At 38.6% G+C, this 23,264-nt stretch overlaps 1 protein-coding gene across 6 annotated transcripts in view; it reads right to left on the reverse strand.

Annotated features, from left to right (window-relative positions):
- The window catches only part of TNS3 (tensin 3), a 253,382-nt gene that overhangs the window by 162,041 nt on the left and 68,077 nt on the right, over positions 1-23,264 (reverse strand). For all 6 annotated transcript variants that reach the window (XM_088150078.1, XM_088150077.1, XM_088150079.1 and 3 more), the window contains one exon: positions 10,953-10,997. In XM_088150078.1, the coding sequence (XP_088006204.1) occupies positions 10,953-10,997 (45 nt within the window). The remainder of the gene's footprint in view (positions 1-10,952; positions 10,998-23,264) is intronic.

Here is a 23,264-nt window from a genome sequence, read left to right on the forward strand (position 1 = left end):
GGTAGAAAATGGTAAGAAAGGGCTAGAGATGAGTAAGCAACTCTGCCCATAATGGTGTCTACTACAATTGGGCACCTTTGTATTGTAAAGCATTTCTATTACTATTATTATTATTTCTATCATCATCATCCAAAATATGAATTAGCTAATCATAGAAATGTGACTGATAAGTCACAAGCCATGTTATACAAACCTAGTTAATGAAATTATTAACTGAATTCATACAGCTCACCAATCCATATCCTGCACTATGACTTAAACATGATGTATGTGAGACAAGCCTGTATCTTCATGAGTTACTGGTTTGGCTCCCACACAAAAAATACATACATATCTCAGTTACATAAAATTACAACTCGAGTGCTAAGTGGTCAAATAAACTGACTTCTTACAATGCAGTTTCTATGTTACTTTGAATTAGACATGTTGATGGCTCAGTTGATAAACCATGCTAAGCTGTATTGGGAGTTGACCATTTTGGGCTTACTATGCTATGCAAACCAAGCCGTCATGGTTTGTAAGCCAAAGTGTAAACTTACCATAAGGGACAAACTCAGATACCATTGTTATTCAACAAACCATAGTTAAAATGGATTATGGTTTATTATATTTGACACATGCCTGTGACTCATGACTGACTGACTAGCCTGTGACTCAGGAACACAAGGGGTGGACTCCTCTGGAGAACTGCCATTTTTCTTCAGTGGGAGTAGTGAGGAGAAATTCCATTTTTGAATCAGATACTGAACATTTGGGAAATGCTTATTTAAATCAGTGCTTACATCAGAATTTCTAAACTTTACTGTTTACATTACTGAAAACACCCCATTAAAATTGGACACACATGGTGCTAGCCATCATAAATTTGGATCCTGTCTGGAATAGTTTAATACTGATATAAACCAGAAATGGAATTTGAGGAAAATATGAACACACTGAAACGTAATAAAGTTAAGGTCAAACTGAAGGACACCCAATGACTGCAAAAGAAAGTATGAATTAATTTCCAGTTTAATTCATAAAAACACGTTCCTTTTCAAAATATTTTTCAAATATTTATGTGCATTCAATTTCACCAATATTAAGAATTAATGTAAAGCAGCACACATAAACATACTGTTCTTTAACACAGTCCTAATGTTATTTTAAGCAGTTCTGCAGAAGGCGCAGAAAAGTTGGAATTCTGCAGAACATATTCCTCAGCATGTTATCCCAAGGGTACATTCAAAAATAAGTACTACAAATAGGATGGAGCAGAATTTGGGTACCATTGAAGGTTTATCTAGGAATATCCACAATAAAACAGCAGCTACACATTTTGACACCTCTTTACTGATATGCACAGTAAAGAAAGACCAATTTAAGCTCATATAACTTGATAGACATAACATAACATTCATGGAATGACTATTATAATTAGGAACAATAACTTGTTTTAAAAGTATAGCACAAAGGGAAAGGGAGAGAGCTATGGAAAAAATGTGTACACCTGCACAGATATCCAAGAGAGTAAACAAAAATATGCATCCTTGTGGCAAAGGGTATGGATGAAACAAATTATAAATGTTTCAGAGAAGCAGTAATTAGAAGTCAAAGGAGATATCACCAAGCCTGAACTCGGTTGAGAGACAACAAATTCCTGACAGACCCTTTCAATAACTTCCTATTTCAAAGGGGGGGGGGGGATTCAGAGAAAGGCTATTCTTGATTGGATTCTATGCAAGAGGGAAGAATTCTTCAATAAGATTAAAATGATGATCAAAGTGATTTAGTAATGCTGAAAATCATGGTATTATGTAAAGCCAAAAATAAGCATCTTCAAGCATGTTCCTTGGATTTTAGAAGAGTAGATTCTAATAAAGAGAAAGGCCTTAGTGTTTAAAGAAATCCTACCTATCTTATCTGTGCCAGGCACTTCTATATTCTCTCCCCCAAAAGGAGATCCACCCAACTCTACTGTCGAGGCTCTGTTTTGGAGGCAGTTTATCCAGATTTATGTAAAATAGTAGATTTCAAAAATAAATTGACTCATTCAAAAGTCAGATTTTAGATGTTCTTTTCTTGGGAAACAATATATTTTTATGTTTTATATGCAGTATGCATATATATTAATAGTATACATATATACTCATAGTGAAGAAACTCCCAATCATTTATTTTTGACAAAACAGTATTGTGGAAACCCAGAAGATGTGAGGCACTTGTGTTTCCTGTTTAACTTGAAACATCCTGTTGCCTGCACCATCAGGAAACAGATTTTTCTTTCCTTCCTATATGATCTTAAGAGCTTCTATAAATTATTGGGCAATTTCAGAACTCATTAAATGTTGAACCTTCATTGAGTGTATCTTCCATACCAAAGAAAGAAGAAACAGCCACTATAAAATGCTTGTTTTCCTTGATTTTCAAGGTTAACTTTCTATAACCTTGTCCTCAGAAGCTAACCACATCCAAAAGGATATTTTTTTGTCATTTAAAAAATATATACATACTGTACAGTTTAAAACTGATAAATAATTCTTTGAAATCCATAAAATAAGGATTTATTTAATGAGGGGGGTTAATAAAGAAATAATATATTGTCTGTCTGACCACAAAAATATGTGAATTAGATACCAATAGATTTTTCTAGGAGACCTGCTACAGTAATTAAATAGGTGGTGTGTCTCATTTCTTCTCACAAGAATAGACTCCTCGATGGAACAAAAATAAAGACTTTTCTTCAAGTCATGATGATATCAATGATTATTTGTAAAGAAAACAACAACTGAACTTCCTATCCATTTATTACCTTGGTAAAAATTCTAAGCAAGAAGAAGGCAACTCACAGCTTTTAGCCTATATATGATCCCCGGTCCCATTTTTGTGGCCACAGAGACTTCACAGCACATCTTTAAAATGACAATTTGGGTTGCACATTTTCTTTTTTGTGTGTGACAGTTTTAGTTATAAAACAGGCCTATTAAATCACTGAATATTTATTGTCCCTCTCAAGCCTCTAAATCTGAAAAGCGGGGAAGTTTCAGCTCTACCCACTCCAGTCAGCCTAGTATCATGCAAGGCTTCCAAGTGGCCCTTTGGAGGCAGAAAATAATGGAACAAGGTTTGACCTGCAACAAAAATAAGTTGTCCCGCATTAGTCTAGTGCTATTTCCTGCTTGTTATTAAAACGACCTTCCATCCAAATGTTCAAAAGACAAAAGCATTTTGTAAAAGGAAACAGAGGTAATCCTATTCATTAAAATCTAACTGGAAAGCAGCTTTCTAAAGCCGGCATCAAATTTGGCACTTTGCTTTCAGTTATAAAATTCTGAAGGAAATCTATTTTATGGAAAATAAGGCAAGTCATTACTTCTTCTTGTGTTCCCTCCCTCCCTCTCCTTTATTTTTGAGGGTTGGTGATTCCTGGGACCTCTGGCAGCATTAATATTACATTGCCCAATGCAGTATATTCTGACATCAGGCTAGGCTTCAACTTTACTGCATTATTCATGGTTACTCATAGGAAAGGTGCCAAATTCATTATATAATCCATTATATGAGAAATCAGTTCTAACTTTTAAAATGCAAAGACTCTTGAGAAATGTGTTAACCTGCATTCACTCATAATGTTAGATGAAGAGCTATCACTAAATTCTCGTATTATTGGGTAATAACGGATAAATTCTGCCAAGCACTAAAGCCTGGCTACATGTACAGATACTGTATACGTAGTGCTTTCAGATGGTGACACTCCTCCTAATTTTTCTCATTCAGCACTCACAGCAATCACTTACATTCTTCCCAGCAGCCCACAAGTATTTCCTGTTACAAACAATGCTCCTCCAGAACTTTTTAGACTTAAGAAAAAAAAAAACACCTTAAAATGTTGTTCATTATTACCCGTGGAATATTACCACCAATTACACATTAATATATCTATTAATGATGTTCAGTGACACTTGAATAACATTTGACACATCTTTCATGAAAGCAATGGAAGCCCACCTCAGAAAAGAATCCCTTTTTTTTTCCTTTTGATGGAAAACTCTTCAGCTGGAAAAATGCAATGAAAGCCTTGGCTTCAAGGACCTCATCTGGATATTTCACAATAAATGAGTACTACTTGTATGGCATATATTGATAACAGGGAATGACTTGGATAAAGATCTAAAAGGTCTCACATATTTTGTAGGTTCGATGTGTTTTCCTTAAACTCTCAGCTCTGTTTTCAACCACAAAAACTGTTCTCTGCATAAAAAAATAACTGAAGCCATTATACATGAGCTCAGTAACAAGCACTTCTGATAAGTCATGGTTATAATGGTACAGATGGGAGCAGAAATATGGAGAAAACAATATGTGATGTTCACTGTGTGAGCATCACCTTATCAAAATGGATAATGTCAATCCTGGTTGAATATATGAATAGAAATAATCAGCTGAATTGCTTGTAATCAATAACTGGAAAAATGAGTACATTCTTTACTAAATCTTTCAAAAATAAATCTTTTGGCCCTGCCTTGTTGGATTTTAATAAGGTAATGAATAAGCCTACATCCATCTATTCTCAAGATAGCAAGTAAATAGAGAAAACTACATTAAAACAAATTCTTAAAAGTATACTAATGGGACACCTTAGTATACCAAGACTGACCTCTTCAGTTAAGTGCACATTATGGCAAAACTCTTGGAGAAATACTGGGCAATTTCCTAGCGGGTTGGGATACATCTGGTGGCTCCAGCCACTTCCTGCCAAAACTGCATTTATCCGGTGACTGAAGAGTGGCATAATTGAATCTCTGGAGCCCTTCCACCAGGACAGGGAGCATATGCTGTTCAGGACATATGACCCTAGGCTCAAAGATAGCATTTATAGGCCAAATATATCAAGAGGCTGGTGGCCCTGCTGCTGGAGATGATGAGGGAAATCCAGGGCAACAGACAAGTGTTGATTCCTTATGGCAAGGAACAATCCACCATTTTCCAGAGCTCCAGCAACCCATATGTATGTATGTACAGTATGCATGCATGTATGTATGTATGTATGCAATTTCTATAGCTACCCATCTCAGTTCTAGTGACTCTGGGCGGCGAACAATTTCAATAATTAAAACCTTTAAAACAATTATAAATTATACATATAGGCAGCTGGGAATTATCATAAACACTACATAAAAATCAATAGTGCAAGCAGGTAATGGGGCAATTCCAAGTAAATCCATTTCTGAGAAAGACAGTGATGACAGTAAGGCAGAAAAATCCACCAGTTCACTAAAACAATGCTACAGTGTGATATCTGAAGGAGCTAGTGAAAAAGCACTACTAAGCAGCCTACATCCAGGTATGGGATGACCTATTCTGAGTTGCCAAACAGCATCTGTCATTCAGACCTACTAGGTTGTCAGCAAAAGGATATTTTCCATGATAGGCAACAGTATTTAACCATATTACTGTGGCTTGGATCTAGATCTAGTGGAGCACTCCAAGACTACTGCTGCTACCTCTGTCTTTTAGCCTTGTCTTTCCTTCCTGTTTTATTTGGGTTTACTCTGAGTAGTGCCTGTAATTACTCAGAACCATTTCCCTTTTTGCCAGCCTCTACCGAGAACGGTTTTCACTATCCGGTTGCCTGCTGACTCTCCAACCGCTCTGTCTCTTCCCTTTTTATATTTAGGGGTAATTACTACTTTTTATTTATTATTTATTTATTAGTTATTTATTAGTTATTACCTACCATTGCCAATTAGTTACCTATTATAATTTTCAGCACATTGTGTTCCAAGGAGCCTGATGCAATTCCACATGCAATTAATCTAGATTTTATCAGGAATCTAGATTTTACTAGGAAAAAAATTAATTGCATCCAACGTTGATATGAAGAACAGACTGAAAAGGCATGTGCAACAACCATTCATATTGCACATCTTTAAAATGTAAGTATAAAGGTACTCAAATATGACACATCTCTTGGTTTTTTAGTCACTCTCTCTCAGTAAACAGGGCTATTGTCCTGGAGAAAAATTGAGAGGAAAGAGTTCCTGAAATAATGGTGTCTTATAAATCTAGCAAATAAATAAATATTCTCTAAAAGAGCTATGCTGTGGTTTTGGCAATAAAATAATACCAAGACAGGACTGAGGAGAACTTGGCAACAGAAACAACATATTCTTGGAACCACATTCTGCCTCTTAGCTACCCAACCATTCAGCTCTAAGTCTCCAGTGTGAGATAGAGAAGTACAGATATGGTTATGAGAAAGAAAATAGTATATAGACTCTTGGATTTTGTGTATATCTTTTCTCTAAAGTAGCCAAACTACTGGGAGAGCAGTGCTTTCAGAGTTGAAACTACAGTCATGTGAAAAAGAAAGCACACTGTCTTTGAGTTCTATGGTTTCACATATCAGGACATAATAAAAATCATCTGGTCCTTAGCAGTTCTCAAAAGCAGGTAAATACAACCTCAGATGAACAACAACACATGACATATTACACCATGTCATCATTTATTTTACAAAAAGAAAGCCAAAGCCATGTCTGAAAAAGTCAATACAGCCCTACTGCTTCCATAGGTATGAGGAGGCTAAGTAGCAGCCAGGTGCTGCTAATCAAATGCCCTTGATCAATTGATAATCTGGATTTGTGACTACCTCTAGAAAAGCCAAAGTTTTAGGAGTTTGCTGTTCTTGAGCATTGAGGTGTGTGTTAACACAGTGCCAAAGAGTAAAGACATCAGCAATGATCTTAGAGAAGCAATTGTTGCTGCCCATCAGTCTAGGAAAGGTTGTAAGGCCATTTCCAAACAATTTAAAGTCCATCATTCTACAGCAAGGAAGATTCTTCACAAATGGAAAACATTCGAGACAGTTGCCAATCTTCCCAGGAGTGGACATCCCAGCAAATTCACCCCAAGGTCAGATTGTGCAATGCTCATAGAAATTGCAAAAAATCCAAGAGTTACATCTCAGACTCTACAGGCCTCAGTTAGCATGTTAAATGTTAAAGTTCCTGACAGTACAATTAGGAAAAGACTGAACAGTATGGTTTGTTTGGAAGGGTGGCTAGGAGAAAGCCTCTTCTCCTGAAGAACATGGCAGAATGGCTTAGATTTGCAAAGTTGTATCTGAACAAATCACAAGACTTCTGGAACACTGTCCTTTGGACAGTTGAGACCAAAGTGGAGATGTTTGGCCATAATGCAGAGCGCCACGTTTGGCAAAAACCAAACACAGCACATCAGCACAAACATCTCATACCAACCGTCAAGCACGGTGGAGGGGTGATGATTTGGGCTTGTTTTGCAGCCACAGGACCTGGGCACCTTGCAGTCATTGAGTCGACCATGAACTCCTCTGTATACCAAAGTATTCTAGAGTCAAATGTGAGGCCACCTGACCGACAGCTGAAGCTTGGCTGACATTGGGTCATGCAACAGGACAATGATCCCAAGCACACCAGCAAATCTACAACAGAATGGCTGAAAAAGAAAAGAATCAAGGTGTTGCAATCACCCTGTCAATGTCCAGACCTCAACCCAACTGAAATGCTGTGAAACCTCAAGAGAGCTGTGCATAAACAAATGCCTGCAAACCTCAATGAACTAAAGCAATGTTGTAAAGAAGAATGGGCCAAAATTCCTCCACAATGATGTGAGAGACTGATAAAGTCATACAGAAAATGATTACTTCAAGTTATTGCTGCTAAAAGTGGTTCTACAAGCTATTGAATCATAAGGTGTACTTAGTTTTTCACACATGGCTTCTCCATTTTGGCTTTCTTTTTGTAAAATAAATGACATGGTTTAATATGTCATGTTGTTGTTCATCTGAGGCTATATTTACCTACTTTTGAGAACGGCTAAGGACCAGATGATTTTTATTATGTCCTAATACGTAAAACCATAGAACTCAAAGAGGGTGTACTTTCTTTTTCACACGACTGTACATATTCAGTGCCAATGTTCTCCTATTAACTTACTATTCAATTCAATACCTCTAGAGAAAGGAGAAGGTTCGGTCAGAGAAATGGGAATGACCAATGTGTACACTATCTCAAGAGGAGCTATGTATTTGGGGCAGTGAATAGACAAATGCAGAGAGATGAATAGAGAACCCTGAGCTACGTATATCCTCTTCTACTGGACCCACATATGGGCGTCAAATGCTTTAGAAAGCACACAAATGAGAGAAATGTGCATGTAGGCAAACCTCCACCATGGAACAACTATTCTTTCTGCATGAATGCCTACAACAGCATGCCCTGCCCACCAATATCAGATACAAATCGCCAATAAACTGCACAGCAGGATGGAAAATAGCTCAACAAAGCGGCTGAAAAATGATATGGCCAATGATCATGGATGTTCACCTCAGACTAAACAAATACCAGTACATCATAGATAACCTCAAGGAGTAACCGGAACCAGCAATGACCCCAGAACACACAAAAATGCTGACAACCACCCACAAGACTATATCTCTAAGATAAGCTGAAAAAAAGGAAAACAAAACGCCAAACCAACTGTTCAAGCTAAACCCCAGAAGCAAAGAGGTACCTGAACCCAAATGGGTAGTCAACATGTACAGCCACCCACTATCCACCGCAGAACACAATATCCTCCAAAAAGGCCTCAACTATAACACAGACGATATTAATCAGTTAGAATTCTTTGCTGCCTTAGAAGCAGCATTTAAACCACAGGACTTGCCACAGAGATGGAAGAAAACAGAAGGCAGACACTCACACAACAGACCAGAAGAACACAGAATCAGAACCAACTCAAAGCAAAGGACAGAACAACCCTCAAAAACCTAAAGAAGGACCAAACCATCACCATTCTCCCAGCAGACAAAGGCCAAACCACACTTATCATGGACAGAAAACAATGCATACAAAACGCCAAGGAATTACTGGAGGACAAAGAAACCTACATCCCAGTATACACCAACCCGATATAGAAACTGGACAACCTGATCAAGGGAACTCTCGATGACCTAACCAGTAAAGGTCAAATCACAAATAAGAACAGTGGTGAATGAAAAGCAGTGGACCCATCCTTCCACGCTTCTATTGACACCCAAAAATACACAAGTCCGACATACCTCTTTGTCCAATTGTGTCATTACCAGAGACCCCAGCATACAGCATAGCCAAAGACTTTACAAAAAAGCTTGGACATCTCACAGAAAAGAGTGAATATTCTATCAACTCCCCATTACAGTGCCTCCAGAAAATCAAAGGCCTAAAACTAGAAGATGAAATTATGGTTTCATTTGATGTCATAGCACTCTTTACATCCATAGATCCAGAACTAGCAAAAGAATCCATGGCAGCAGTATTACACAGCACAGCCAACCTAGCCAAATATACTAAGATTGAAATACCTAGAATCATGAACCTCATCAACCTCTGCCTCACTTTCTACACCTATGGGATCACCACTCTCAGGACTCATAGCAGAGACCATAATGCAGTGTCTAGAAATCATAGCACTCCCACACACACAACAAAAAGTATGGATCTGGTATGTAGATGACACCATCATAATAAAAAAGGGACAATTAGAGAAGACACATGAAACAATCAACAACATCTTCAAAGGAGTAAAATTCACAAGAGAAGAAGAAAACAACACACTACCCTTCCTGGATATCCTCATCAGCAGAGGAAACAATGGCAAATTAGAAACACAAGTCTATCAAAAAACAACCCATACCAACCAAGTACTCCATTATGAAAGTAACAACCCAACCTCCCATAAGAGGAGCTGTGTAAGAACATTATTCAGATGAGTACAAACACACTGCAGCAACCCAGAACACCAAAAAAAGGAAACAGACTGCCTATACAACATCTTCCAACAAAATGGTTACTCACCTAACTTTATCATTAAGTGCCTGATCACTCAACGCACTACAGCACAACCAACACAAGTTATGAAAAGATAACATGATCACACATCAAAAACATCTCAGAAGCAACCAACAGACTATTACAACTACACAGCATCACCATAGCACACAAACTAAGTAAAGCCCTCCAAAACATCTTCAGTAAACTAAAAGACCCAGTAGCCCAAGAATCAAAAACAGGCAGCATCTACAACATATGGACTGTTAATAGCCACTATGTAGGACAGACAGGCAGAAGACTAGCAGAACGCATCCATGAACAACTAGCAGTCAGAAGATCAACATGATCTGAACTGGCAGTTGCAAAGATCCAGGAAAAAAATATATATAGTATGAGATGCCTGGTCTGGCTTAGGAGATACCAGTATCATGATCATCTTAAGCAGTAGCCTAGAAAAAGCCAAAGATGACTTTGAAAGAAGAATGCTACCTCTTTTCAGCCTGTCTTTTTCTATATGTGGAGCAAGCCTTGGAGGTGGAAGAGACTTTTATAATCTTGAACTTGACCATGATTATACAGTGCCTCTAGAAAAAAAACTGGTTTCCAGGAGAGAACAAGAAAATGGGTGCTGGCTGCAATGCAGTGGTTGGACTTTATCAGTTAAAGAACAGAAGAAAGACATCCTACATCCATCTTCCAGAAAGAGTGGGATTCTATGCCTCCAAATTATATTCCTGAACTAGGGGAAAAAAATCAAGCTTTGGATCCAGAGCAGTTTGTATAGTATCTGCCCAACCCTAAGGTCTGGTTCTAAATAAAAAGAGCAGCATCTTGATTCCTCAAATTGCCTGCCCACATCATAGTCTAATGTGTCTCTAGGCTATGCGATCAATACTAAATGTTTCTCCGTGACAAAATAATATTTGAGAAGTTCATCCCATTCTGGAAAAAATCTTTTTCTCATATTCAACTCCCAGCAGGAATGGAACCACAAAAATTCAAGTATTTGATTACCTTCCATCCCTTTCCCATTTCACAAGTTTAATGCACAATTCTCAACAGATTGCACAATTAAGGGGAAGGGGAAACATGGATAGATTTGCAGAATAACTAACATACCTCAGTTAGTTCACCAGCCAAAACTTCAGATGAAACCTTGTCAGCCTGTTCAAAACAAAAGGTTATTTCAATTAGTGAAATACTGCCAACAGACAGGGCAAGTTCCAAAAATACTTCAGTTTACGCTGCTTAAATGTTTAAAGATTTAATGAATCCTACAATACTGAACTATTGTATTTTAAATGCAAAAGGCATAACAGCAAATTTTATAGCCAGAAAACATTCCAAAATAATCCCTATTGTAATTAACAATTTCTCCATCTACTTTATTATTTTTTAATTTTTTTTGTTAATAGAACTTGTTTCCCAGATGATGCTGAACTGAATTTCCAGCATGCTTATTGAAGCCACTGAGAGCTATGGTTTAACAATATCTGGAGGACTACAGACTTCCCACATTAAGTCACATAATCCAAAGGATTCTGTATCACACCCTATATTATAACATGTCAATGGTATTGTTCCCTCAAGTTAACTGCCATGGTGCATTCTAAAAGTGCTGAATTTCTACACAGGGAATTTCAAATGTTAGTAATCCAATCCAATATAACCAAGTATTATTAATCCTGTATTACAAATATAGCAAGGTTAGGATTTCTTAAGCTGCTTTCAACTATATATTGTGCACATTTGCACATAATGCTTAGCATTAATTTTATTAACCCATGATACACACCTAGAACTCATACCAAGCCACCACCAACAGTATTTGAAATTCCTCCCTAACCAATTCCTCAGCCCCAGTAACTGACTGGCCCTCACCTTCAGTTTTATTTATTAAAAACAAAACAGAAATGCCATTATGTTGACCCAGATATGGTAGCCATCATACACAGATTATATAAAAGCTATTTTCTGTCCTGAAACAACACCTTCATCACCTTCATGGAGGGTGAAGACGAGCTGGTGGAGGAATGGCCTCCCATTACAGCTGCTCCTGCCTTTTACTTAATGTCCTGAAAGTTTAGTTGATCATTGGTTAGCCCTCCCTTCCCCAAAGTATGTAGAAGCATTAATTTGGTCATTTTACAAAAACTGTTATTTGGAAGAGAAAGCAGCCATGGGACTCAGGCTCACAAAACATATCCTGGATCAGGAATAGGCACCACGTGAACAATATTGAAAGGAAATGGGCTTCACATTCAAAACAAGATTGCATACAAAAGTGGGGGGGGGGGAAAAGAGAGAAAGGAGCATACTAGTCTCAAGCACAATCTCTGCATGCCAGAGAGAAGCATAGGCCAAAAGGCTAAACTGTTCACACCAGAGTTAAAATCTGAAGAAGGGACTTCTAGTACACTCTAGGGCCGCATACACTGTATTACTGAGGAACTATCTTTCCCCATGCCAAGAAAACCTGTCACAGTTACAATTAATTGTGTTCACTTTTAAAGAGTAGAGATTAGGAGTACAGAAAAAGAAAACATGATTCAAGTTTGTAGCAAACCATTTTTACTATTCATGCAGTTTCAGAGAGCAGTACTTTCACAGTCTCTGAGTCTTCATTATGTTACATTTGGTTTACTCGAGGAGGCCTCAGAGGTCATACGGTCTTTTTCTCTCTCTTTTTTTCTTTTCCTGCCGACTAAGGTCCACGATGTTTGATCTAGTGTAGAATCTGGCACAGGACTGATTTTACCAGATATGCAGCAGATTATCTTTCAAGACAGTTCTTAGTTTGTTAAAAGTAAACTGGTTGCAGGCAAAGCTTCAGTCTTTGTAAAACGTCTTTAGTTTAACTGTCTCCATAGATTGAGAGGGAAGTCCAGGTTGAGGCAGAACATGATTAACAAGCATTTTCCTTTGTCTGGTACTTCCCATGGTCACTTCTATGGCTTATGGTCAGTCCTGATTTGTATCTTAAAAAATGAGTTATCTAACTTAGTGCTCACCTCTGTCTCCCCAGAAAGGTGATCCTTAACCCCAAATACATGTTGATAAAGTGTAGCAATATGAAAGCTAGAAAAATATACTTGACCCATGTTCAGATACTTTTATTAATTAAACCAGCTAATCTCCCACAACAATATCTCAATTTGGAGACTGGGTAGAAATAAATCTGGTCATGTTTGCTTCTGCTGATTACGCATGGTTCCTTTTCAGTTAATAATAAACTGAAACTTTGATAATTAAGTTCAGCTTTCAGAAAGGTGCTTCATCTTAATTCTTAAATTATTTATTGCTCCTGACGTTCATGGTGCCTGGAATACAGCTGCTTATATAAAAATAATGCCAGCATCCAAAAGGCTACATTCACCTAAATCAGTCTTGCAATAATTGTGATGCAACAAGCTCAATGCATCCCAGAAACCATGCAGTTTCGTGTTTAGTAAGTATCCTATTTTATATTTATATTTATATTTTACAGGTACAGGTGGTCCTTGTTTAGTGACTGCTTCAGACATTGACCATTCAGTTATGACAGTGATAAAAAAGTAACTCTGCAACCAATCCTTGCATTTACATCCTTCACAGGTCTGTAAAGCAAAGGAAAAGTGAAGACTGTAAGCGCAGTTGCAGTTTCACTTAGCAACTGTTTTGCTTAACAACTGAGTTGCCAGTCCCAACTGTGGTCACGAGTTGAGGACCACGTGTACTGCAAAAGAGATGAGGAGGAAGGTGACTGGCAGGCCACAATGCAAAGTAAGGAAGTCTTCTAAGCGGCAGCACCCTTGTCTCCCTTCTGAAATTTACAGGATGCTTTAACAGTACCTGCTAGAGAGCTAACTTTTCACCTGGACTTAGCTGTTCTTGCACTGATGCTGCATGTCTGGTTTGGCTTTGTTTTCATTCTGCCATTTTTTAAACTGAGCATGCCACTTGTGAGAGCCAGTTTGTATAGTGGTTAAGGCACTGGGCTAGAAACTGGGAGACAGTGAGTTCTAGTCCCTCCTTAGGCACAAAGCCAGCTGGGTGTTCTTAGGCCAGCCCTAGGAAGCAGGCAATGGCACACCACTTCCAAAATGTTGCCAAGAAAACTGCAGGGATTTGTTGCCAGGACTCGAAACTGCCTCGAAGGCACATCACAAACAAATGCCACTATATAGTTCTTCATACTGTTTAGTTTATTTTCATCTTTATTATGGTCACAGACCAGAATTCTGTGAGTAAACAAATAATTAAAATAATTAAACAGTTCCTGTTTCAAATAAAATAAGACAACATAAAATGGTAGCTAGGTCATCGAAGCAATCAGAGTGTGTCTAGTTTTACAGACAATATTTTTTTAAAAAACCACCACATTCAAGGAGATAAATTTGAACAAGTTTGATAAAAGTAACTATACATAAAATAAATCAGTATTGCCTAGGGACTTTGCCAGATACGGAGTTATAAAGTGGGCCTTTGCATCCCTATAGCAGGCACGAACTTGGGATTCAATGGGTCCTTCTCCACAAGGGCACAATCTTAGTTTGTAAGGGATTTTGTTGCTGTTGTTGTTGTATTTGCCCTCAAAAAGAGTTCCTTCCGATAGATGGGGAACCATATACATTTGTTTAATAAATGTTTGCCCTTCTTTTGATATTTATAGTAATGAAAAGATATATACATACACACACACATACATATACATATATATCTATATGATACTTACACATATGGCCAACAGATCGCTTTGGTTTGGTAGGTCACATGTTGAGCAGGACTCTGCAACCTCAGGAAACAGTTAACTGAAAACCTCCCCATCTGAAGGTATCTCAGACTTATGAAAGACCTAAGCAGATGCTCTTATTTTCAGGATTCTTATAACATAAAACCAAAACCACATGGAAACATCCTGACTTCACTGAAGTTTTATTTTTCATTCATTTTAGATGGTCTCTGTATACTAATGTTCTCCATATGCTGTTTCAAACTTTTCTTTGATTACAAAATAGGGAAGAGTGGTATCTTTCTCTGGAAACATTATTTTGATAATTTATACATAAGAACTAATTAAAAAAAATAATTATACTGTATTAGTTCCACTTTCTTACAAAACAAAGCAGGAAACTGTGTTGCAATGGACTTAGCAGCAGTGCTGAAGTACAGTTTATGTAAAATCAATGACATCAGTTGTAACATGCTTTCTGGACTGTACCCTTCCAGGACTGCAGATACAGTCCAGAAAACGTGTTACATCTGATGTCAGATCAAACTACAAATTCCCCCAGCAGGAAGAAAAAACTTGCAAGTTAAAAGTTGGCAAATCAGAAACAATGCTTCAATACATTCTTATCTCCACAACCTTTTTCTTCAGGTACAGCTCCTATCCATGGTTTCTTAAATAAGTCACATGCCAGGCTTCACATACTGAGCTAAATGAAAATCAAGCCAATGACATAATGGTTTAGCTTGCTTATTTATATATATATATATATATATATATATATATATATATATATATAAAAATATAAATAAAAAAGATTAGCTGCCCTAATACCAAAGGATACTGGATCATGAATACAGTTTACATTTTCATAATAGAATTACAAAATGTATTCATTTGAGTAAAATGTGTTCATTTGAGTAAAATAAAATAAAGTAGTCATCTTCTCAGTGGCACACATAAAACTATGCTATACAGTCCCATCTTAGATCCAGGAATCCACCCCAGCAACTCAAATGTCACTTTGAGTACTGCAGACTTTGGCTACATTGCTTCAAAACTGATTTTGCATCCAGAGCGATGCAATCCCAAGCGGTCACTGGCATTAGGCTTAAATTGGGCAGAAAATTTGTATACAGCTGCAGAATGTAAAGCAGCTATATCTAAGCAATGTCATGTCTTCAATATTGTTATATTTAGGCTCTCCTATGAGCATTAGCATTTCTAATTTTTCTATTCAACTTATAAACAATGTTAGGTTGGATGCAATGAGCTGCAAGCCCTTCCCTTTTTAGAATTTGCCATCAGATCTTCCTACATGTTGACAAGGCTACTAGATTAACCTGATATCTATATACCGTAAAACTAAAACTCTCATTGTGTTTATCTGTTTGTCTCTTTGTACCCTCAAGTTAGCCCAAACGGTGCATTACACCACAACAATTTTCGAATCAAGGTACCTAAAATCCACTAACTTAATGCATAAAAAATCCAGGGCCCATTACTCCTGTGGAATTGAAATTTCCATGATGTTCAGACCAGTTTTATTCACAAAGCTGTGGCCACTGCAGTGTCCCTGCGGTCACGTGATCATGATTTCCAATGCTCCCTGCCAGCTTCACACAAGTAAAGTCAATGGGGAAGCCGGCAGGAAGTCACTCTCGCTCCCACTGCTTTTTTGCCCACCCGTGGTCATTCTATTTATCTGTTTAGGTAAGTAAATATTGACTTCTTACTGAAGTTCGTTTGCCACTATAATTATTTTTCTATTTATGATATATATACTCTTCTTAGATGATCACAGGACCATCTAGCATTGGGATAAAAAGAAATATGCTCAGCCTAAAATTTAATGTTCATTCTGGTCACATCAGACTGCACTACCTTTCTCTCAAAGGATGACCCAATGAATCACAGGGCTGTCTAGTTGACTAATAACAATAGAATAGAATATCTGTAGCTCAGGGTCGAACTGTGGAGTCCCTGGTGCTCTCTGAGCTTGGTTGTTTGCTTGCAGGCATTTTATTACCCAACTAAGTAACATCATCACTGCTAGTGAGTGTGGAGTTTGCTTCCTGTTTATATACAGTGGCTTGCCCTGCCAGTGTTGATGGGGGTGTGGTTTTTCTCCTTGGTAGTTCCTTGATTGGGGTATTTTCTGCTTAAGTGCCTGGTATTAATTCCTGCATATCTGGGTGTAGGCAGCTGGAGAGGATGTGTTCTGGTCTTTTTGTTTCCTTCTTAGCTTCTTGTTGTCTCTTGAATGGTGTGTAAATATGGTTTATTTCTATGTGTCTATTGATGGCTGATTTGTCTGAATGCCAATCTTCCAGGAATTCCCTAGTATTATTGGATTTAGCTTGGTCTAAGATGGTCACAGTTTCCAGCTGAAATTGTGGTTCAGTCTGTCCACGAGTTGTGAAATTAAGGAGTTGTCATTATGTCTTCTGATTGTTAGTTGGTGGCCATGGATATGCTCTGCTAGTCTTCTGCCTGTCTGTCCTACATAGTGGCTGTTCCAGACCTTACACTATATGTATGTTGTCTAATGACTACTAACAGTTTAATTGATCTGATCACTTAGGTAATACCAGTTCCCATCAAGTATAATACATAAACCCAAGCAAAAATTCACTAAACAGATAGAGCTTTGCTCCTATTATATATTTACAAAGACAAAGCTTAGTCCTTTGATATTTGAAGAAAAAGCAAACTAATTTTTCCCTTAACTTGTGCAGGCTATTCCACTCACATTTGATAACTACAGAGAACTTCCAGACTATGGACATAGGATTTACAGAGGGAATTAGGCCCTAGGGCTAGCCCTACATTTAATTAGGTTGACAGGCCACTTTGGGGTTGCTACTTAAGGCAGAAAATAGTTACTTATTTAATAATCTCATGTTATGTTTACAGAGAACCAAAAGATGGATGGAAACCAAATGACTGATAGAGAATCATCCTAAAAAGAAAGGCTGAAGGAACTGGGTGGAAAAAGATGATTGAAGGGCAATATAACAGCACTGTTCAAATACCTGAAAGAATGTCACGCAGAGGAAGGTCTCACTGCAGAATACAGGGAATGTAATAATGGATTTAAATTACAGGAGGACAAATTCTGACTGAATGTTGGGGGGGGGGGAACCCTCCTCACAGTTCAACAGTGAAACCAATTACCCTGAGAGATGATGATCCCCCTTTCATAGGATGTGTTCAAGCAGAAAATAAACACCAATTTTTCAGAATGCTTTAATTTGGATGCCAGCATTAAGCGGCAGGGCTGGACTCAATGCCTAAAAGGTCCTTTCCAACTTTACAGTTCCATGATTCTAGAAGCACACACTTAACTTCAAGTAAAGCTTTTGATCTGAATATGAAACCAAATAAATGCTATACAGAAATAATATACAGTACAGAATTAAAACCTTATTTGCCTAGCCAGCTAAATCAGGAAAGCATGAAACAGCAGAGTGCACATTCAGCATGAGGCAAGAACATCTCCGCTCTGTGCTCTGCAACTCCACATGCATTTCCTAATGAACTTCTGACCAGAAAGATTTGGTCTGTTATCACTCACCTCCCTCCCCCACAAAGACAATATATCCTTTCTCTCCCCGCTTTGGAACCTTAATTTAGCAGACAGAGAAATGCCTTCCTGCAGGCAAGAATGAACAATCCTGCCCAATTACAGAGACATGTGTGGGCTATGAGCTATTTTCCAAACATAAAAGGAAAAAGGGAATTTGCTATCCATATATTAACAGGCTAAAACAAGCCAACTTGCAGATGGATCGGATCAAAGTGCCTTATCTGAGTCACCTTAAAATTAATTCCCCTCCAGGGATGTTTTTCCTTGATGTGCATTTTTCCCTTGAAGCAGAATTTGTATATCAAAAACATACCATGCCACATCGATATAGGAGAGAAAAAGATACACACACATACACTTCATATATTCCCTGAGATTCTATATCTTTTTAAGTTTGCTACTCTTTTTCAGACATACTGATAGATTTTAATTTTTACAAAAAAAATAGTTATGAACAGATTACTTTTTTTTCATTTTTTTATCACACAAAAAAATGGCAAGGCAATAATTTGTGTCACAGAATATCTTTTAAAAAGTATTACACATATGGTAGTCTTTCAGGTTCGAAGAAGACACTGTCGTGCAGTTCATCTGTGGGCACAGAGGTGGCTCTGCAGTCCCAGTGTGGAAGTGCAGAGTCTAGCAAAATGGGAGGCACTGGAAGTCCATTGTTATAGTAACTATGGGTGTTATTCTGTGACGCCGCTCACGGTTTTCTATCAGTTTTTGGCGGCACCTGTTTTCAAAGCCAGCGGAGGCTTCATAGTACAGGGCTCACCAGCAGGTTCTGGCAGCAGCCACAGCTTCTAATTCCCTTGGCTGGATGTCACAGTGGCATAGGGTTTCTGTCACAGCATCTTTGTAGTGCTTGCATGGTTGACCTTGAGGTCTCTTCCCAACTCCAATACACTATAGAGCAACTGGCGAGGCATATGGTGGCCATCCATTCTGATGATGTGTCCTACCCATTGCATCTGGGCTCTGATAATCAGAGACTCAATGCTGGTGGACTCTGCATGATCCAAGACCTCCAGGTTGGAAACATGGTCTTGTGAACAAATATCGAGGATAGAACAGAGAGCTTGCATGTGAAATTTCTCAAGTTGTTTGATGTGCCTGCGGTACAGAGTCCAGGACTCACATCCATATCAGAGAGAAGGGATAACTGCAGCTCTGTAGACTTTCAACATTGTGGAGATACAGATCTTGTGTTGATTGAGCACTCTAGTACATGGCCACCCCAGGGCTGGCTGGACTTGCTGATCCTGGAGTCAATTTCTTTGTCCAAAGACCCATCGCTCAAGATGATGCTTCCCAAGTTTTTGAAGCTGTTTACATTTGTCAGTTGGGTGTCGTCAACAGTGATTTTTGGTTCTACAGGGTTGGTATTTGGCACAGGCTGATAAAGTACTTCAGTCTTGTTCTGGCTGATAGTGAGGCTGAAGAGCATAGCAGCATCTGAAAAATTGTTCAGCATCAACTGTACATCACAGTCTTTGTGCACCAGGAGCACACAGTCATCAGCAAAGAGGGTTTCTTGGATGACTGTATGGAGGCACTTTGTCCATGCATTCAAGTGGCGAAGGTCAAAGAGAGAGCCATCCAATTGGTACCTGATGTACACTCCTTCCTTCAGACCCTGGACAGCACGTGACATCATGCAAGCAAAGAACAGATTGGACAGGACTGGGGCTAGCACACAACCCTGTTTTACCCTATTGAAAATAGCAAATGCAGCTGATGTATCACTGTTGTAAAGAATCTGTCCTGTCATTCCCTTGTGGAGTAGCTCAATCAATTTCACAAATTTCCTCAGGCATCCATAATGTCTCAGGATGATCCAGAAAGCCTCCCTGTTTACAGTGTCAAATGCCTTTATCAGGTCAATGAAGACAGAGTAAAGAGGCTTGTTCTGCTAAGTGCACTTCTCCTGGACTTGCCTAACAGCAAATATCATGTCTGCTGTACTCTGTTCTAGCCAAAAGCCACAGTGCAACTCTGGGAGGTTCCTTTCCAGGACAGTGACAAGTCTGTTCAGGAGAATGCGGGCAAACATCTTGCCTGCAATGGACAGCAGTGAGATACCCCTGTACTCTCCGCAGTCTGATTTGCTTCCCTTATTTTTGCAGAAAGCCACAATGAGGGCATCACGGAAATTGTCAGGCATCTCCTCTGTGGACCAAATGTCTTCCAAGATGTCTTGGAACACCTGTAAGGTATTTGGGTCTAGTGCTTTGTAGATCTCAGCAGGAATGCCATCCTGTCCTGCTGCTTTATTTGAGTTCATCTGCAAGATCACTTTCTTGATCTCATCAGTAGAAGGAGGCAAGTCTAGGGCATCCAAGACAAACAGCTGAGGAACCTGCTGTAAGACATCATGATCAGCTATGGATGGCCTACTGAGTAGGTTGGAAAAGTATTCAGCCCAGCAGTTTTTCAGTCCTTCCTGGTCTTTGATCAGGCTTGACCCATCAGGTGACAGCAGGGGGAAACATCCTTATTTAGAAGGACCATAAACTGACTTTATGGTGCTGAAGAACTCTCTGGTGGTGTGCATGTCTGCATAGCGTTCTACCTGCTCAGCCTTTCTCTGCCACCACTCATCCTGCGTTTCTCGCAGTTCTGTCTGTACTTTGAACTACAGGTGCTTAAACTTGTCTTTCTTTGAGGCAGATGATGGATCATTCTGCCAGCCTACATAGGCCTTGTTCTTGGCCTGGAGGGCTGCTGAAATGGTCTCCCAGTTTTCATCAAACCAGTCTCGATGCATCCAGGTTTTCAGTCTGAGTACAGTTGTTGAAGTCTGCGTGATGACATCTTTAAACTGCGTCCACTTTTCAAAATAGTTTTCTACAAGTGGTAAATTGCCAGAGAGTTTTTCATTAAGTACATCTTAAAAATGTTGGACTTGGCCTGGGTCTTGCAGTCTGCTGATGTTGAATGACATGTGATGTAAAGGGGCTATGTGCACGTTGAGGACTTACTGGACCAGCCTGTGATCTGTCCAGCACTCAGCACCTCACATGGCTCAGGTGATGGTGTCATGTAAAACAAAGTAAAACAAGACATTCTTAAATTCTTGGCCCACCTAAAATAGCTCTTTAGCCAGGATCTGAATGGTGTAAAAGGTTTTGCTAAAATAATTGAAATGTAATGTGAGCTACTAGTGCTTTGCATTTTTAGACTTAAATGTAATACTTTTAAAAAGGTATTCTGTATATAGGGTATATGGGAGGTTCAGGGAGGGGTAGTACCTCTGGTGGAGGGGCCTGCTGTGCCCTTTCTAGGGCTTCTCATTCACCTTTGGTTCCTACCTGGAGCTCAGCTCTCACCTGTGACTCCAAGTAGCTGTAACATGCGCAGTGGCCACACCCCAGGAAACCTTCTCAGCAGATGGGTCAAACCAGGTGAGGGTAGCTGATGGGTCTTCGACTCTTAGTGAGACAGGGCACTGGTCCCTAACCTTTTTGGCACCAGGGACCAGTTTCGTGGAAGACAATTTTTCCACGGACCAGGAAGGGGATGGTTTTGGGAAGATTCAAGCACATTACATGATAGGGTTTTGATATGAGTCTGCAAGCAATTGATTTATTATGGTCTCTGTGCAGTCAAACCTCTCTGCTAATGATAATCTGTATTTGCAGCCATCCCCCAGTGCTAGCATCACCACCTCAGCTCTACCTCAGATCATCAGGCATTAGATAAGGAGTGTGCAACCTAGATCCCTCGCATGTGCCATATCAAAGTGAAAATTTCAAAGTAAATCAAATATTGTATAGAAGCCCAATATGATATTGTATCATATATTATTGTATAGAATGCCCAGAGCTAGTTGTAATTCTTTAGATCCTAACTACACTCCTCTGAGTACTCCTATTACTTGCAGTTTATAGATTAACAATCTATAAACTACATTAGTCACTATTATTATCCCATACTATAAATGGAAAAGGTAGACCATAAAAATAGCTCACTAAGTTTATCCATGGAGCTCATGCATGAGGAAATTTTGCCACTTAACCACAAGAGCCTATGTTATCTTGCAAGATATCCTGCTATTCACTCAGCTTCCACATCTATGAGTTACCTAAAAATGGATAAAAAGTACAGTAGAGCCAAATCAGACATACATGTTTACTAAATACACAGTAGACAATTGGTTAAACATTCTTTCATTCTGCATAACTGTATTTCATGTACATTTTATGTTTAATGTTATGTGTAACTCACAACCTGTTTTTTTTTTTTTCCAAATTAAATGTACCCAGCTGGAAAAAAGAAAAAGACTAGGGAGAAGAAGTAAAAGTAGTAGATTTTGCTCATTTTTTACTATATCTAATAAAGTATTAAAATATTCCCATGGTGTTTTAAAACTTTTTAAATATAAACACTATATATTTTCAGTGTTCATTGTTCAATGCTCAGTATGTATTCCACTATATATTTTTGTGGAAGGAAATGTATTGCAAAAAAAAAAAAAAAAGGAGTAAAAATATGAATGTATTCATCCTGAAAAGAGAAAGTAGCAAATGCATTATGATTCTTATTCATTTACTTATTTGACTTTATACTACCTCAATCACAATTGACTCTAAGCAGTTCACAGTCCAGTAATATACATAGCAAAATCAACTAAATAAAGTAATACTGCAACGATGATGCAAAATAATAAGAGGAATATAAAATGATAATATCTTCTATTAACATTCATTCATGGTGCTGCATTCTCTACAGCAGTGTTTTTCAAACTTGGCAACTTTAAGAAGTGTCGACTTCAACTCCCAGAAGTCCTCAGCTAGCATGCTGGCTGGGGAGTTCTGGGAATTGAAGTCCACACATCTTAAAGTGACCAACTTCAAAAAACACTGCTCTAGACTGTGTGGCTGCTGAAATCTTGTGGAACAGCTATGTTTTAACAAGCCTCCCATATACCATAATGGAATAAGCCATTCTTGCCTCCAAGGGCATCCTGTTCCACAGAAGAGGAGCCCCACTGTGAATGCCCACTTTCAAGCCCCTTATTGGACATCCCATTATATGAGGACTCTCATCCCACATTCTCTATTTGCCCTCACTGTATGGACAGATCCTACTTGGAATAACTGGTCTTAAATATATCCAGATCCCAAGCCAT

Source organism: Python bivittatus, unplaced genomic scaffold (genome assembly GCF_059951505.1).
Source record: "Python bivittatus isolate LINGU-HERP-01145 unplaced genomic scaffold, Pbiv_v1 ctg000610_np1212, whole genome shotgun sequence".
NCBI classification, from domain to species: Eukaryota; Metazoa; Chordata; class Lepidosauria; order Squamata; family Pythonidae; genus Python; species Python bivittatus.